The sequence below is a fragment of the Acomys minous genome (assembly GCF_964271855.1).
Source record: "Acomys minous genome assembly, chromosome: 2".
In the NCBI taxonomy this organism is placed as follows: Eukaryota; Metazoa; Chordata; class Mammalia; order Rodentia; family Muridae; genus Acomys; species Acomys minous.
The window spans coordinates 90,142,622-90,162,246 of NC_140484.1; the positions used below are offsets into that span (position 1 = coordinate 90,142,622).

The window sequence follows — 19,625 nt, forward strand, 5'->3', positions numbered from 1 at the left end:
ATCCTTCTGTCCCAGTTAAGGCATCTGTAGCCAAATGCACTCCTGTGCACCTATCCCTATAGAAACACAGGAATACACACAATTGAAAGATGAAAATAAATGTTTCTAAAAGTATGGTGTTTACATTCTACTTATTTGTTTTTTCTTGTTTGATAGCTCATACATGCATGTAATGGATTTTAGCCATTTTAATTCCCTGTTACCTTGCCCCTCATCCTGCCCCCCCCCCGCCTTCTCCCACTGAAACTCATATTTTTCTTCACATTTCCCCTCCTAGTTTCATGTCTGTTTGGTGTGCACAGCCCACTGCTCATGCGGCACTGACTTTATGATCACGTGCGGCACCTGGGAGCTTGGCAACCCTTCATGACACACCCTCCCCACAGCCACCATTACCTGTCACACACTTGATGGTGAGCTTCCTAGTGAGTAATTATTAAATTATGCAGTATATCATGGACTGAAAAAAAAACTGAATGACAGCAAGTGAGAGTTGAGGGCATTTGCATATCTTATATAATTGACTGGCGTTCTGCATGACTTTTATCTTTCTTGTCTCCGTGTTTTCAGTTTATTTTAGCAAAAGGCTCTTTTGAGAAGAGCAAAATCAGAAGAAAGAGAGGTGGATAAGAATAATAAGATTCCGGTCCCAGAGATATTTCATGGATTTAAAGGAGTAACTTGATTTACTTAATGAACTTAACTGAGTAACTTGGAGTAGAAGTTTATCCATCTCATCATTACTGACATTTTAGGCCAAGAATTACTTCTCTGTGAAGGGCTTTTCTGTGCCTTGTGAGATAAGTGACATCCCAGAGCACAGTAGAATCCTGTCCCCATCCTACCCTGCCAATCCAAGTACGTGAAAGGCCCATTGAGAAATCGTATGCTCTGAAAAAGACCAATAATTAAGCAAAAACAAATGAAAACCCAAACATAAGGAAATGATACTTCCTTCATGGTTGTCAGAACTGGTTTGGGGAGTGATAGTTTATGTCTGAGAAAATATCAAGAGGAAAAGGAAAGCTGATGTGACCTTAAGGCCACCAACTCCCTGGAGAGAAACATGAGCATAGTGCTATGTTGAAATGACCAGGCTTTTTAGTTCAGCAAACATTTTTTTTTACTCTTTTTAAAATATTAAGTTATTTTTATGTGCAGCGATGTTTTGCCTACACGTATGTCTGTGCAAGGCTGCAAGATCATCTGCAACTGAAGTTACAGACAGTTGTGAGCTGCCATGTGGGTGCTGGGAACTGAACCCGGGTCCTCTGGAATAACAGATAGTGGTCTTAACCACTGAATTATCTCTCCAGCCCCCTCCCCCCAACTTTTCATGCATAAAAAGTTGACTATAACTCACAGAAGCAGACTGTGATTTATTGTTAATGAATCACTAGTTGAGTTTAACGGCATAATTGATGACTTGCAAGTGAGCCACATTAGACTAGAAATGGTTTTGCCTGCTTGTGATAATTGGGTGCTCCTATGGCTGTCTCCTGCTTCTTTTACCAGACTAACATCATCCTTATATCTGTCTTTCCCAGAGGATGGATGAAGAAAAATGGGCAAAGAGGGGCCAGAAACAAGCCCAAGGAAGGATGCTCACTTGTCAGGATTTTAGGGAGCTCCAGAAACTAAGTGTATGCCAGTAAAACTTGAAGAGGACCAGGAGACGTGCTCAGTGTGTGAAGGGCTATTACCTTTTATTAGTGTATACCACCGTTATTGGATGTAGCACCTGGTTCCCGTGAACGCCTCATTTGATTTCGCATGCCAGGGTCGTTTTCAGCACAAGCATGCATTCTTTCTGTGGATTACATCTTGCCCCAAGGTTTCTGATTTCATTTTTTTCTTGCAAATATAAAGAGTTCTCTCAAAACCAGAAGCATGCCATCTTAGAGTTGATCGGATCAAGCACCTCCTTTGGGGCAGTAAGTTAATAACGAGTGGTGCTGAAACAACAGACCGAAGCCTGTAATCTCATTGTCCCCCCTTCAACCTGTTTACGCGATGTTTCGGATTCTGGAGAGTGGCTGACAACTAAGCAGCTTACTAAGTCCCAAAACCGTGTCACTGAATTTCTCTGAGTTTGTAAAGGAGTTATGGTCCCAGGTCTGTGGCTAATTACATGGCTCTCTGAGGTTCTCAGGAAAGACTAGAGACCGGGCTCCTTCTCAATTGCTCAGCACTGCATTGCTCGAGTCTAGAAATGTAAGTGGTTCAGAATCTCACTGTCATCTGACTCAGGAGAATCTTGGTGATAAAAGCAGGAGTCACCATCAGTTGTGAGGATGTTGCCCTCGCCTTGGTCATGCACTGTGCTGAGTGGTTTAACTTAGTAACTTGACTCAACCCTCTCAGAACAGGTGGCATCATTAATAACCAGCAGTGCCTTGGAATTGAGGAAACTGGGGTACAGAGAGATAACCTATTTTATCATACATACTCTGAAGCCTAAGGTAGGATGTGGACCATAGACTTTCTAACAGCTCAGCTTCTAAACTAAGAAGCGATCGTGATGACACGACATGTTTAGTTCTGATGCCCACAAAGCTATGATGTCCAAACTCTAGGTCCCTGAATAGCCTTTCTTTTGGGATGTTGGCTGGAGAGTTGGCAAGAAAGCCCACCAGGATTTGAGTGGGTGGTCATCCACTATGTTTAAACTCGAATATAGCAGTTTCTTTTTGGTATTTTATGAATCATAGCAAGAAAGCTAATGTCGATCTTGACTCCTGCAAGGTAGTTAAAGTTTTGGGTGACAAGAAGGCCTTTCTTTACTCAGTTTTGTTTTAGTTACTTTCTCATTTTGTCTAATGGTTTAGGGGACAGTTATTCCCTTCCTTATTCCAGATAAATTCCATTTAAAATTGCTATGTGCCTAGATTTAAGAGAGATGTGAGCAGACATAGACAAAAATCTAAGGATTACCAAGCAGCTTAATGGATTGAATAATCATGAAGTAAGCTGGTTATTATGCTATCTAGTCATATTTTGTTTGAATTTTAATCAATTTCCTTAGCTATTATGAAACTATTTAAGAAAGAATAAACCTGCCTTTCTGAGCATGGGATTCCAAGTGAATTTGCACTGTAACAAATGAAAGGAGATAGGGTTTTGTAGGTAAAGCTATTTGCTTAAGCCATAGCTTTGCCTGCTATTGCCAATGTACAATTGTGAACATTTTTATATCAAAACAGTAACAGCTGAAAGATATTTCCATATTGATTGATATCACCAGCTTGTGTCAGCAAACTTCCTGTAGGAGTGGCTTGTTTTTAAAGGTCTTTAACTCATCATATCATATCATATCATACGTGTGATTTCTTTGCATGTACATCTGTGCACCATGTGCAAGTAGTCCAGGCAGAGTACAGAAGCGGGCGCCACATTCTCTTGGAAATGGAGTTACAGATGGTTGTGATTCACTGTGTAGCTGCTGGAAACCAAACCTGGATCTCTTGGGTGACCAGTCATCTCCCTTAACTGCTGAACCATTTCTCTGGCTTCCCAGGGGTCAGGGGGTGGGTAGGGCAGGTTTGGTTTGGTTTTTCAAGACAGGTTCTCTGTATGTAGCTTTGGCAGTCATGAAACTCACTCTGTAGACCAGGCTGGCCTCAAACTCACAGAGATCCACCTGCCTCTGCCCTCATAGTGTTGGTATTAAAGGTGAACACCACCACCGCCTAGCCTCCCAGGAATGTTTTTAATTGTCTTGCCCTGCAGTCTGTACTTCATGGTCACCATGACATTGTTACCAACTAATTTTTACAAAAGAAAGCCCACAGCCCGATCTATGTAAAGTCCTTTTTATAAAACAAACCTGTCACATCATGGAGCTGTTTATACATCCACAAGCTATCAAAAATGTTTTATACACCCCTCACAGAGTCTTGTATTATTTTTATGTAAGAGATGGTTTTATATAAAACCAGAAACACATGCAAACTCAAGTCTTTTAACATGGTCTGCAGGGCCCAGGTGGCATGTATCTGTAAGTTAAGGAAGGTGAAGCTGACCTTTCTCCTTCTGGTCCTACATCTTCTGCCTCCCCCTGTTCTCTGCCTCCCTCTGCCACTCTTGCTTTGCAGAAACACTTCCTTATGTTACTGTGATGCAGAAGTATACTTTAAATATCTCGTTGAAAATGCCATTCACAACAGTTTACACTGCATGAGTACTCAAAATGCCTATAGGTTTCTTGATGAATACATCAAAGCAGATTTTTCCCTAAATCATGTGTGTGTGTGTGTGTGTGTGTGTGTGTGTGTTTGTGTGTGTGTGTGTGTATGTGTGGTGTCCACGTGTGTGTCAGTATGCTAAAATGCCAGGAGTAGGAAATAGCCCTTCAGTTCCAAGGTCTACACTCTCCTCCAGTGGAAAAAGCAGCTCACAATTAATTGCTGAATCTGTAGAATATGAATTTACCCAAGAGATAGTAAATGATGTGGAAAACAGCAACATTGTGATACGTTCTATCCCTTTGGCTAGTTCTCAGCTATCTGAACACACCCTGTGGCTTTTTATAGCGAGACTCGTATTAATTATATGATGATGGCAACATACGGCCAGGACATTTTTCCAGGGTGACATTTTCTTACTACAATTAAATTTTAAAACTGTTGCGCATGCAGCTCTCATGTGACTGCTAGGAGCTCAGCCTTAACCATTTCAATCAGCTTCATTAATAGCAAATTTCAATGATTTTATTAGCCAACAAATCGCATGATTGATTATATGGCAACACTCATCAGTGGCTTATTCTGGGTCGACGTGATGAAGAATTACAGGAATACAAATCTTTCTATCAGGTCAGCCTGCATAACAGAGAATAAGCCATCTAGCAAGTATCTTCATTATGTAGTGTGAGGTACCTGCTGAGATTAGGGCACTGTGATGAGCAAAAACAGCATAGCTACTTGTCCTTCAGGGTCTGATGGTGGAGTGGGTGGGCTTGGGGTGGTGACTGTGTGTGAAGGAACAGTTGTGGATGCTACTTTGCTGTGGTTGTGTAACCGAGAACTCCTCTCAGCTGAGACGCATTTGGCGGTGGAATCTGGGTTTCATTTCTGTTTCTGTGATAAAATACCCTGACAAAAAGGAATGTCAGAGTTCGTTACTGTTGGAAGTCAAGGAAGGAGTGAACTGAAAATAACTAGTGTCATCTACAGCCATGTGGGTCCCCTGGTAAGGGGAGCAAGGACTATCTCTCATATTGACTCTGTTTCTTGCTATTTGATTGCTTCTCCTTGACAGGGCTGCCTCACTAAGCCATGGAAAAGGAGGAGGGTGGGGGCAGAGGGGAGGATGTGCTCAGTCACGGTGACTTGATATGCTGAGGTGTGTTGGTAGGGGCAGGTCTCCCTTCTCTGAGGAGTATGACAGAGGGGATAGGAGAGAGGGAGGGAGAGTGGGCCGGGACGGGGTGGCTATAATCAGGATGTAGAGTGAATAAAAGTAAATAAAGTTTTTTTTTAAAAGCAGAGAGAGATTAAATCCAAGGATCCTTGCCTGCTTGCTTATGCTAGGCAAGCTTGCTCTTCTGTTATGTTCTTCAGGATCCCCTGCCTGGAGGATGGTGCCACCCACACTGGACTGTATCCACTTATATCAATTAACAATTAATATAATACCCTAAAGACAAGCCCAGAGGGCAACCTGACCTAGAAAGTTCTTCATAGGCTACATAAGTTACTCTATGTTGCACCCATCACCTTGAGTTAATCTCAAGGAGCTCCTGTAGGTGTAGATAGCTTTGTAAGGATTACTAAGATGTGGACATTAAGTCCTCACCCTGCCAAGGTGCATTTCCCATTCAGATACTTTTCCTAAAGCAGTAATTCGAGATGATCTGAACATCTTAGCTATGAGGACAGTGGGTTATTTATGCAGCCAAAGTACCCGAAGCTGGCTTAAATATACAAGAGAAAGCGATTCATTACATTTATTGTTTTAAGAATAATTTATCAAGCACCAAAATATTTTTTAAAACTTAAAAAATATTTTGTCATCATGGACAACATAAAGGATAATTATTGGAGAAAATAGGTTCTAAGGCAATGAGCATTGAAAAAGTCTTTGCCCCCAACCTCACCTTTCTCTTTTGGGCTATTCATCTCAGATAATTTCAAATCGATCAATAGCGATGGCAGAAGAAACCTCTGCCGATACCAGCTACCATTTAGCACATGTCAGGGCCAAGTACAATACCTTAAATCAATTACTTCGATTGACTGCATACAAAGCAGTATAAAAGCATTGTTACATTTATTTTTCTTGTGTATAGAAACATTTGGATATGCCAATGCAGAGATGTATTCCCTGGGCAATAGATGTAAGGGACTATTTGGGAGCTCCAGCTTGTGTTACCTAAGCAACGTCTTTGTTTCTACCACAGCGTTCTGTCAAGAGGGTTGCAGATACGGAGGGACCTGTGTGGCTCCTAACACATGTGTCTGTCCTTCTGGGTTCACCGGAAGCCACTGCGAGAAAGGTAAGATGAATCGGACCTGTTTTTCGGGTGTGTGAGCAGGTGGGGGAAGTGACTCAAAGCGAACGAATGGAAACTGTTTCCCCCCAGCAGAGATCTCTGTAAGCTGACTTGACACATTGTGTTTTGATGGCAGACATTCCAAAGCTGGTCCCCTGGTCCCCTTTTGATGACTGGATTGTGTGACAGGCTTCGTCTTTATGAGTATGGAATCTCATTTGCCATCCCCTGCCCTGCCCCGCCTCGCAATGCATCTAGCTTAGCAAGGCCAAGTCTTTTCTCTGCGGTAGTTTGCTCTGTGTGTGTGTGTGTGTGTGTGTGTGTGTGTGTGTGTGTGTGTGTGTGTGTTTATTCAGTGCTAATTACAGATAAAGCCTGGTGGACTGACCTGCCGTACTTATCATCAATCTAGTTAGAGGTCACTAAACAAGGGGAGTTGTAACACTCTGCTGTGTCGATGGAACCTGAATGTGCTGCATGTGTCCTTTGCATAAAACTATATTAAATAGTTCTGGCAGCAGGATTATTAGTGTGCTTGGGATTTTATTTCCAACATTGGTTTATTAGGAACATTATCATCCACGAACCCAGTAATATAAGGCAGTTAATATCGGTATGTTTCCTCTATACGCACCTTTCTGTTCACGCTAAAATGTGGCATTTACACATCTACCTCGAGATTGCCAATGCCCTATCTGTGCAAGTGAGAAATTTGTAGTCCTTTATACTAGTGTATGCAAGCCTGTTAGCAAGGGTGTCGGAGCATGCACAAGTGAACATCTAAGTTTATTTTGCTGTGCTTCTGTGTGAGATGCACTCATTGCATTGTGCTTTCCTGAATCTGGCTATCACACCTGACATGTTGCAAAACACAGCCTAGGAAAATGGGCATGAAGCTGTGTGTGTGTGTGTGTGTGTGTGTGTGTGTGTATGTGTGTGTGTCAGGAGGTTGTACGTATTGGATGCTTTAGGTAAGAAATGATACTGTTTTCTTTAATTTGTGCTTAAAAGCTTCTGAATTTACATCATGGATTGTCAAAACCAGGTCTGTTGCTGGGCATAGTAGCACACACCTTTATTCTCAGCATGGGGCGGGGATGCAGAGGCAGATAGATGTCTGAGTTGGCAGCCAACCTGATCTACATAGAGAACTTCCAGCCATTTAGGACTATACAATGAAGCTCTGTCTCAGAACCACAAAACACAAAAAAATTACTTTCCTTCACTCTGGCCAACATGTTCCATTTTACTTTCTATTCTGTACACTTTTATACTAGCCTTTTGAAAATATGTTCAAATTTAGCTACATTAAATATTCAGTAAGGAAATTTATGAATGACTGCACCATTGTTTCTACATTTTGCGATCTCATCAACACAAGCCATATAATATTTATTAAATAATAATAAATAATTGGCTCATCTTATTTTTAAGTGCCAGATTGTCTGAGCATCATGACAAGCTTGCCCTGTGGAGCTTAAAGAATTCTTTCTCAATGCTAGTAGACTTTCAGATAAGAGATCTTAAAAAGACATTTAATTTTTAAAAATACATTTAATTTTAATTAGATTTCTTAAGGAAAAAAAAGAGAAAGGATTCTTATGATTTATCTAGAACTGCTTTGTGTCTTTGAAACTGAATCTATAAGAGCTTACAAGGCCATAGAATGCTGATGATCACCGTAAAGTTGCAAATGCCACAGTCAATGGAGTACTGTCCGTATACACCAATGATGTTAATCTTTTTCAGTGGGTATCTTAATATTAGAAAAAGCCCAAAGAAGAATGTAAGGGTTTTTTTTTAGACAAAGTCTTGCTTAGAAGACTTAGCTGGCTTGGAACTCATGAGCTTGAACTCAGAGTGACCCACCTGCATCTGCCTCCTGATTGCTTGTATTAAAGTTGACCATTACCACAGCCAGCATGAGATGTATATTTTTACACTCATTTATTCCGATGACAATATAGAGCTGATCTGGGCTCAATAACTGTTGCAAATAGCCCAGACTGAGAGGATTATTCAAGTTGCACCCCATAGCCTTTGCTTCTCAGGGATAGTGAATGGTATTCTTGTGAAAATATAGATACTTCATTTAGAATACAGCATAAAGAAGCTGCGGAAACAAAACAGGAAAGTCCTAATATAAGTTACAATGGTCAATTATATTATAAATAATATTCAATGTCAAATGTTTAACTGTGTAAAGAATACAGTGCCTAAATTTCAAAAGTTCAACTAACACTTCCAGCAAACAGTCTGAATGGGAAATATTGATAAGGAATGAGAGGTTTTGGAGTGTGTTTTTAATGCAATAAAATAATACATCCTAATATTTAAATGCAGTTAGCTGTGCAAAGTGCAAATGAGGGGTATAATATGAAGAAGTAAATTTTGCCTAAAACAAAACAAAAATGCGTAGATCTATTCCCTCCAAGGATGAGAGAGCATTGAGGGTGAAGGAGCCAAATCGTGCTTGAGCCATGTGATGGGGAGGAGGGAGAAACACTGCCTTCTAGATGCAGCAGGCCGTAGAAGTCATGAGCACAGCGACTCTGTGGTTATCAGCACCAATGGTGAACACATACAACCAAAGACATGAATGCGGGATGAGAATAGTTGGGAAGAGGAAGCTGTGGCTAAAGGTGAGTGAGAGAATAAGACAAGGCAAAGGAGATTGAATGAGACCACACAGACACTGTGTACATATAAGAACTTGTCAGAAATAAATTAAATATATATATATATTTATATTTATATATATTTATATATATATATTTATATATATACTGCTTTCCTCAGACTAGGGGAATTAGAACATAAGGAATGGTTCAAAAATGTGCATTACTGAGTAGCTCTGTGCACTGAGTAGCTCTGAGTACTTAAGAATAAAACATAAGATCTACTGCATACTTTAAGATTACAAATCATGGAGGGGACATTACTACACAGAAGGGCCGTGGTCCGTCAATAGCAGCCCATGGAAGGTCCTGTGGATTTTTTTCCCCCTGTATTGATCTTCCCTTTGTTCTCTTTTCCACTCAGTAAGTTAATGTTTGAAACAACCCTTACGCTTTGGCCCCTAATGTGCAGCATAACAAAGTGTAGGTATAGAGAGAAGGACATCCAGAGCAGAGGCAGGAAAGAAGTGCTTCTAGGCAAGTCCGTGCTCTTTAGGTAAATACTAACGTTGTAAGCAGCAATTCCCCGTGCTTGAGTTCTCACTACATTTCACATGGAAAAGATTCGTTAACGTAAAAAGCTTCTGCACGTGATGGTTCCCTGAGCACGTATACACATTTAATACTGGCCAGGGTTCTATGTGATTCTTCATAGACAGGATAGAATGTGTGTTTTTCCAATTAGTTGTGCGCAAAGGATCTGGGTGAATGGTACGGTGATCACCGCAGTCTGGGTCCTGTCTGGGCTGAGTCGTTTTGTAGTGTTGTTCATTAGCTGTGAGCATCAAGTCTATTGGCTGCTGGAAGGTTCTGCTGTTCATGAGAATCAGAGAGGTGATGGCAACATGTAGATGCACTGTCTGAGCCTGCAGCTCCATTACACTCAGCCCTCTGTTTTACTGCAGGACCAAATGGTCTTATTTGAGCCACTTACAATTACACCTGTTTATCTGGCTCCTCTGGTTACTGGCGTTTCCTTCCAATGTTTATGATATATAGCCTTTCAAAATTCAAGTGCACTTGTTTCGTTTGCTGAAGTTGTTCTTTTAAATAAAACGTTGGCTGTAATGGACTATAATGGAATGAAATGACGGAATCCATTCGTACTTAATGCAGAGATCAACAACTCTGCCCTTGAGTCCTGTTGATGTGAGTTTGTTTGACTTCATGTCTTTCTAACCCTATTCAAGATAGACAAACATTTTGTCCCTGTTGTTTCCCAAACATGTCACACTAGTTTTAAATTTACCATTTGGTTTTTCCTCTTTGTGCACTTGGCATGATTCGGTTTCATGTCAACTTGGAGATTCATATAGAGTAAGAGGATCATAATGCTACCGTACTTCTTTTTTAAAGTATATTTTATTAATTTATTCATATTACATCTCAATTGTTATCACTTCCCTTGTATCCTCCCATTACTCCCTCCCTCCCATTTTCCCCTTACTCCCCTCCCCTATGACTGTGACTAAGGGGAACCTCTTCCCCCTGTATATGCTCATAGGGTATCGAGTCTCTTCTTGGTAGCCTGCTATCCTTCCTTACCAGGAAAGTGGGACAGAGGGGAGGACATCCTATTGGGACTCTAGGTGAGAGAAACATGGGAGAATGGAGAAATAGAAGGATCCAGAGGGTCCTAGAAACCTACAAAAGAACATTATGATGGGCGGATCTGGGCCCAGGGGTCCTGCTCAAACTAAGGCACCAGCCAAGGACAATACATACAGTAAACTTTGAACCCCTACCCAGACCTAGCCAATGTACAGGACATTCCCCACAGTTGAATGGAGAGTGGGGACTGACTTTCACACGAATTCTGGTGTCCCATATTTGGGTACCCTACTTCTTATCTTTATCCCCACAGATTAGTGCATCTCTCAGCCCTCATCAGAGAAGTTTGTTTTACAGTAGTTGGTTATTAATACAGAGAGTCCCAGCTAGGCAACATGCAGAGAATAAGAGACTGAGGAAGATCAGCTTTAAATGGGACTTTTATATTACTCTTTCCTAACAAAGCTATGGGATCCCCTTGGAAGATGACACAGGGAATAGATGTCGGTAGCAGAAATGCGTTTTCTAGATATCACAGCACAGTGGATTCACAGCAGCAATATGCAGGAGACTTGTACAGAATCTAGCCAGCCCAGCTTGCATGGGGATGGGACTTATGGAGTTCCACGCCCTAGTTGAGGGGCTATTAAGAATTGATGGCTGCTGGGGAACAAAGAGTCAGTTTTCTTCGGAGATGCCATGCATGAAAAATCTCCCCATGGGGTAGTACATGATCACAGAGGCAACACTAAGTAGATTCGGTTTATATATGTGCATGAAGTTGGAAGGCAAAAGTTCAGGGCTTTATCTACGGAAGTTCTAATTCCCTGCCCCTTAGTGGCTTGGTGGCCTGGCCACACTGCCAGGTGATTAGGACCCTCATCCCAATCTTATCCCAAATGCCGAGAACCCTCTGCCAAGATTTATCTTTGCCTTTGCCCTGGCATGTGTTGGGGGCCAGGCTCAGAAACAGGTGCTGAGACTTCCAGAGCTGCACCAGACATCAGCTGCTATGTTCCCGCTCCTCTGGAGAGTGAATGCTTCTAGGTGTGCTTGAAGTCTCCTACCCCACACACCACGCCAGGTGAGTTCAGAAGTGAAATTCTTCTTTTCTTCACAGTGAGATCTTGGCAACTAGCCTTCCTTCAAGGAAGCACCCCCCTCCCCCTGGATTTCCAGGCTTGTGTTCAGCTAGCGGAAACGCAAGGGTTGCTTGATACAAGTCCAGTTCTTTACCTGTGTTGTAAATGTGGCTTGGGACTCAACACTGGGATCTGAAAGTTCTTAAAACTATTACATTATTTTCTCCCAGAACACTAACACGGGGGGGGGGGCGGAAATCCAAATTTATCATGCTATTACAATGTAACTCTACAAAGTTTGATAAATAAATGACGATGTGTAGATGAAGACCCTAAGTGTCACAAGATCTGTCTAGTCATTATATTTCATAGATGCTAAGTTATAACTCCAACATTAACTGTATATAAAGGCTGCCTTAGACAGGGTTACCACAGTGAGGACGAGGATGGAGAACGCTGCCGTCAGGAGACCTGGAAAAAGAATTTGAGAATTTGGGGCTGTATCTGGTAGCAGTGTCAGCATTCATTTCTGTAAAGCTGTTAGCACCTTCGCTATACAGAAAGGAGCCAATCACTTTAACAGATTGATATTCACCATAAAATAAATGAAGGCTATTAGGAATTACCTTGTCTAGGCTGCATTGCAGAAAATAATAGCTATTTAAGGTGGCAGGCAGCTCTTGCCTCCCACCAGGCAAGCCTGCACCACTGAACTGTGAAAGTCAAGAGTTTGATTCAGAGTCTCATTTTTAATCCCGCGTTCTGGAAAACATGCACATTGCTGTAACGTGAAGGGTACCGGCTAAACAGAAAGCAAGGCGGTTTTCTGTGACCCCGTGACCATCCACAACCCAGAGTTACCAACTTACCTTAGCACATCCTTGTAAGCCTTTGTGTCTGAGAATATGTACCACACTCTAAATCACGTAGGGGGTAGGAAAAGGCTAACTGCAGCCCCAAGCTAGACCCAGAAGAAATACAACTCAGGACTTGCTTCACTCTGTGCTAGTCAAGTTCATTGGTTAGAAAAGGCAGCGATCTGATGAAAGTGTTCAGCTTGGCTCAAAATAGGATGGATCAAAGAGCAAGATCTATGCGTTCCTCCTGGTGCTGGCTTAAACGATAAGCAGTTTCTGATGCCAAGAAGTAACATGGTTTTATCACAGCCTCTGGTTTAACAGAGACCTCAAAATTATCTGTGGATGAGTGCCGTTTTACCCAAGGAGACGGAGTCCACGAGGAGCGATCCTGGAAGATTATTGTATTAAAGGATGCCTTCCTGAGAGAATCTTTCCTGACCTCCCTAGTCCTTAAAAGATAAGTGTCAAGTTCTATAGCTTGATACATAAGGACCTGTGTGATTAAACCTTTGCCTCTCCCTCTCGCTTTATCCCCACCTCTTCTCAAGTCTCAAAGTTTAGACCATTTTAAACTACTCCCGATCACTGAAGAGCTCTGTATGCTTTCATATCACTGAGCTGCTTCTTCTTCTTCTTCTTCTTCTTCTTCTTCTTCTTCTTCTTCTTCTTCTTCTTCTTCTTCTTCTTCTTCTTCTCCTTCTTCTTCTTCTTCTTCTTGTTCTTCTGTGTGTGTAATTGTTCTCTTTGCCTATACCACACACAGGCTTAAATATTTATAATGAATATATGTAATGCCCAATAAGAGGAATGTCTGGTTATTGAAAGTCCCTGACAATTCAAAACCAATTCATTTGCTTACATCCTTTCTCATACTTTCATATTCTTTGTGATGAGGGACCAAGTCCATCTGTATTTTTTTCATTGCCCACCCAAACCATTTAACTGATCCTTTAAAATTCATATAGAATCTGTGCTGGATACTTTTTTAAAAAGATTTATTTATTTATTTACTTATTTATTTCATATACATCGTTCTGCCAGCATGTATATCTGCACACCAGAAGATGGCACCAAATCTCAATATAGATGGTTGTGAACCACCATGTGGTTGCTGGGAATTGAACTCAGGACCTCTGGAAGAGCAGCCAGTGCTCTTAACCACTGAGCCATCTCTCCATCCCCATTGCACTGGAGGAAGGACCCTCAATTGAGAAAATTCCTCTGTAAGATGGGCATTTTCTTAATTAGTTATTGGTGAGGGGGAAGGGAGAGAATGCAGCTCATTGTGGGTGAGGATATTCTTGGGAGGATGGTCTTGGTAGCTATAAGAAAGCAGGTTGAGGAAGCCATGGAGACAAGCCAGTAAGCGAGCTTCTGCTCCAGATTTTGCCTCGCCTGAGATACTGTGCTGACTTCCTCTGGTGATGAGCTGTGATATGGAGGTATAAGCAAAATAAACTATTTCCTCCCCAAGTTGCTGTTGGTCATGGTGTTTCATCACAGCAATAGAAACCCTAATTAAGATAGCATCCCATAGAAACCCTAATTAAGATGATAGCATCGAAACTTCATGTGATGCTCTCTCCTAAATCCTTTGGGAATAGTGTTATCATTATTTCTCATATAGGTCCTGATGGAGAATTACTAACTTCTTCCCTTCCACTGTTAAATACACTTATAGACTATTTAGCAGAAGGCATATTGTGCCCTTGTTAAAAGATAACTCTGATTTCATTCTCTGCCCCAAGTTCTCCGATGCCTGCTCTCATGTAGAAAAAACCAAGCTCGTTGCAGTGGCCCGCCTACAGACAACAGTCTCTTACTCAAAGACCAGGCTTTGGGAGGGCTTTGCCACCGCTTTCCTAAAAGCCTCATGCTGGATTTAGCCCCAGACTCTAACACCCACAGCCCTTGGTTTAATAATTTTCTGACTCAGCGGAGTGTATCGCTTCGCTATCTTGCCGTTGTCTCTTTCCTCCTAGTGAGGTGAACCAGTGTCAATGTCTGCGGTTCAGCTCTCAGAACAGTCCCGGTAGCTTGGTTCACACTCAAGGCATATTTCCTGAGCGAAGGAATTTGTGGGTCAGTAGGCTTCTTTTATACCAAGTGGGGGTCACCTCATGACATCCGTGTCACATGCATTCAGCAGTGGTTAGCGGGCACACACATGTGCTGGCTGCTTATGCAGCCATCGTTTTTCTAGTTCCTATTCTAAGACCCACCAATGGCTGATGTTCTAGAGGTGGCTGTGTGCCAGCGTTGCTTAAGTACTAACACGGCTGAGAAGAGTGTTACCATCATCACTCTTGTCTATTAGGTGAAGGAACTGAGGTTTGAAAGGGTTGACATGTTGGAAATCACACAAACGGGATTGGGGTGATTATCTGCAGCATAATATGCAATTTCTGTTGCTTTTAGTTTGACTTACTTGCATTATTAAGAGTATTCTTGAAAATAATTTATTTTTCTTCTGTGTAAATCACAATCATTCCTGTCTTCTCAGTTTTCACAACAATTAGCAGAGCTTTAATCTAGCAAAGATTTGATAAATGTCATACTTATTCTCAGATTTTACAATAACACTGATTGCAGAAAGAGGCAAAAAGGCCGATAGGAAATTTTTATAAAATATTAGAAATTTTTAATGAAATACACAAACCAAGTGTGAGTCACACAAACCCTAACTATATAGCTCAGTGGATTTATTTATTTTGAGCCAGCAGCTCATGTGCTTGAGGCCGCCCCCCCCCCCCCAAACACTCAGCACCACTGAGGATGACATTGAATTTCTGGTCCTGAATTTCTGGTCCTGCTGCTTCTACTTCTGGTGATCTGGAAAGACAGACATGAGTTCCCAGTTTGTGCTGTTCTGGGACTGAACCTGGGCTTCCGGCAGTTCAGGCCATCCCTCTGTCACCTGAGCAGCGTGCCCAGCTCCCATTCCTCTCTTAAATTAGTGGCACTATTCTCCTCTAGATGATGTTTAGTGCAAGTAATTAATAACCATACCAGATCTCATGTTATGGTCCTTTGAATAATAAGAGTATTTTTAGTTGGAAAGTTACAACTCAATAAGTTTTTAAAACTAAAAGTAGGACATTATCTCCTCCCCCAAGGGCCCCTCTTTGGTCTTCTCCAAACATTCTGCCTAAAGGACCACAGCCCATGTTTTCTCGGCTTTTTGAATTGCTTTGAGAGATCAGTTACTATTCTGATGTGCTTGCTTTATATTCTTGTTTTGTTTTGACATCTTGACTATAACATGGCATGAGTAGGTTATCCTGTGATCATGTCTATTTGGTTTTTGTTTTGCTTTTGTTTTTCTATACTTGATTTTTAATTTTTTTTATTATTATAATTTATTCACATTACACCCAGATTGTGATCCACTTGCTCTTGTCTTCCTGTTCCTACCTTCCCCGCCCCTCCAATCTACTCCCCTTTCCTATACCTAGGAGAGGTGGGGTACTCCTCCCCCACCGTCTGACTACAACCCATTAGGTCTCATATGGATAGTGTGCATCCACCTCCTCTGTGTTCCCACAGGGCCTCTCCTCCAAGGGGGGAGTGATCAAATCCTGGGGACCAGAGATCTTATCAGAGGCAGTCCCTGCACCCCTTCCCCATGTGGAGAATGAGCTGTCCATTGGCTACAGCTGAACAGGGCGTTTAAGTTCTCTGTTTGCGCTGTCCTTGGTTGGTGTATCAGTGTGTGCAGGCCCCCCTTGGTCCAGCTCTGTCAGCCATGATAGTCTCCTTGTGGAGCTCCTGTTCCCCCTCATCCCCTGCCCCTTCCTTCCCTCCACTATCTCTTTCATACAATTTGCAGCTCTTCCTCCAGAGTCCAGCAGCAAGTCCCAGTATCTGACCCTATCCCCTGTTGGGTGGAGTCTCTCAGAGGACATCCATGTTGGTCTAATGTCCACTTATAAGTGAGTATATACCATGCGTGTCTTTCTGGGTCTGGGTTACCTCACTGAGGATGATTGTGTCTAGCTCCATCCATTTGCCCGAGAATTTCTAAATTTCCTAGATTTTCATAGCTGAATAGGATTCCACTGTTTAAATGTACTAGTGTTTCTTTTTACTGATGATTGGACGTGTGTGTTTTCTTCCCTATCCTCCATCTGTGACCTTCTTCATTCTCCCCGGTGCAGCAGATCAGTGGCCGTTGTTTTCTTCTCTGTATTTTCCTTGACTCGTTGAGAGTTTTTTTCCCTTTATTTCTATATGTTTTCAAAAACCTCAGTTTTCTTGTTGATTTTTCCATCCATGTGGACTTTTCTCTTATCTGGTTGATTTCCTTAGTCAGTTTATAGACTGTTCTTTGTGGCGCTGGCTTTTCTTTCTAAGTCCTAGTGTAAATTCATCTGCTTTATCACATCTGCCTTGGGGTCGCTGACTACCTTGGGAGAAGCCATGTCTATTTTTTAAATGTCTCTTGGGTTCCAGTGTTGTGATTTGGGCACTGGCATTTTGAGTATCTCTTCTGGTTTTATGTGGGAATCATCTTCTTGAACAGCCTCCTTTCAAGAACTCGGTGTCTAGCCTGCTCTGGGATAAGACTTTGGCTTCTGCCCTCGAGGCAGCCACAGGGCGTCAGGTCATTTGTCTTTTTTTTTTTTTTTTTTCCTTTCAAACTCCAGCTATCCAGTCGATCTATGGATTTGTGAAATTATTTCTCCTTTTCTCTTGCTCTGACTCTTCTCCGTAAAGAGGTTCCACAGAAATATTTTCTTATATTCTACCATAGTACCCAGATCTCCCCTTTCTTCCTTTGAGGAGAAGAGGTACTATAGAGGTGGGAGGGGAGGGAGCAGGGTGACTTTTCCCATTGGAGGGGACAGTGACTAGATCTCAGGGCCTGTGCCACACCTGCTAGATTGCTTTTCTAATTGTTCTCTTACTTCTGTATGATTCATGTTTTCACCCCTCTTATTTAGTATTGTATTAGTTTTGGGGTATGGTTGGAATTTTCCTCTCTCTTACTTTTCTATTTATTAAAGTACTAACGTATACTATTCTGTTTGACTGTCATTTCCTAAATGTTCTTCCGTTGTAACCACTTCTCTTATCTAGTGCTTTTTAGTTTTAGTTTAGTTTTGTTTTGTTTTTGTTTGGTTGGTTGGTTTTAGTTTTGATTTTGGGTTTTGTTTTGTTTTGTTGCTTTTTTGTTTTTGTTTTTTGTTTTTGTTTTTGGTGTGTGGGGGGGATGTTTGAAGATAATGGCAAGATCTTCTGTGTCATGATTCCTTCCTGGCATCTGCTTTGTTAAGTTCATCTTTTTCTGCTAATTTGCTCTTTCTTGGGCATCTTTGCTTTTTCACAGGCAACCTTACGTTGCTGCTCACATTTTAGGAAGGAGCATTAAACATGTTGATTTTTAAACCCATTTTGTCTTTGTGACATGAAAATTCATTGAATTTGCAAAGATTAATCCCCCATTACCTGGGAAGGAAATTATTAAATTTGTAGATGCATTAAATGTGGTTGCTGCTATCCCTAGAGCCAACTGGGCTGGAACAGGCAAGAGTTGAAAAGTGCGGCATATAAATTCTCACTTGGTGTCCCTCTGTGCTGTGGTCATACTTCTGTTCGCATCCATCTGGGTTTGTGGTACCCTATGCTGCGAACAGTGCTCTAGCATCTGCTACGTTGAGAAAGGGAGGAGAGATGGGCTTGGATGAATGAAAATCTCTGAGGAATGTACTGCTTTTTAAATCTAATTTCAAGTTAATTTTCCTCATTTAGCCCCACTATTTCTCATAGTTTTGCAGTAACGGTGCCATCCATTCTGAGATCCGAGGTGTAAATTAGAAAGCTTTGGGCTTTCTCCTCAGTTGGGTTCTGAGCTATTTTTCTGATGTCTTCCAGTTGAATTAACACTCATCCATCTCTTCTCTAGTTTACAAAATTATGTTGCCCTTGTGTCCTTTCCTGTATGCTTTACCCTCGAGGCCTCAGACCTTTGTGATTTATTTTTACTATGTAGTTATTAGTGTTTGAAGGATAAAACAGGAGTAAATGTGCATATTTAACCCAGTGTGTTCAATCTGAAGCCAGGCCCTCCGTTCTAAAATTGTGTTTGACAACTCCTGAAGAAAATGTCTTAACGAATGCTAACCAATGTGATGATTTACATTATTACTTTGAAAATAATCAGAAAGTACAAATGTTTCCTCTTTCAGAGGATTTAATTAGGCTAAGGGAGAGGATGAGATTTTCTAAGTATCTCATCTTAATGACTCCTTAAAAAATATTAGGAGAGAATGCTTGAGAAGATGACTATTTTCCCTTTGGAAACAGAATATCCACCAAATTTCAAAGACCAGTAGATCATTATTTAAGATGTTAAATGTTTGAACTGTTCTTTTAAATTTTCAGGATGTTTCAGGAATAAATTATTATTCCACTAAGGATGCTAAAGTTGGGCTTAAGAAAAAAATTATTAAAGGTTATTTGACATTCAATTTCATCTGAAATATAATTTCCAATTATTTGGAAGAAATAGTTTCAATGGTTTGGGAAATGACCAAAGGAGTGTAAATAAGGGAAAAGAGTAAATGGGAATGCCGTGTGTAATTGGGGTTGAAGGACAGTCAAGGCAGCACAGATGTGAGCACTGGGGTCAGCCTCACTTAGCGTCATTAATGATCTGAAAGAAGGAGGATTCAACAAGTTAATTAAATCTACAGAAGGTCCTTTCGGGAAGTTACAAATATCAGGAGAACTAAGAAATAATAGACAAAAACCAGGAGGGTCAAGAGCTACAATAGCTGTGGGCACAGAAGAGTACAATTAAAATTTGAAGGAATAATTATAATTGAATACATTTCATTCCCTGAAAAGGGGAGTTAAAGTACAGTCAATTAATAGTGCACAGGAAATTGGAGCTATTGGAAGTCCTGCAGGCTGATTAGAGACCTATTTTTCTGCTAGAACAGGGCTTTCTGAATATAGA

At 41.3% G+C, this 19,625-nt stretch overlaps 1 protein-coding gene across 2 annotated transcripts in view; it reads left to right on the top strand.

Annotated features, from left to right (window-relative positions):
- Nucleotides 1-19,625, top strand: part of NELL1 (neural EGFL like 1) — an 843,592-nt gene that overhangs the window by 654,439 nt on the left and 169,528 nt on the right. For both annotated transcript variants that reach the window (XM_084773584.1, XM_084773585.1), the window contains exon 15: nucleotides 6,401-6,496. In XM_084773584.1, the coding sequence (XP_084629710.1) occupies nucleotides 6,401-6,496 (96 nt within the window). The remainder of the gene's footprint in view (nucleotides 1-6,400; nucleotides 6,497-19,625) is intronic.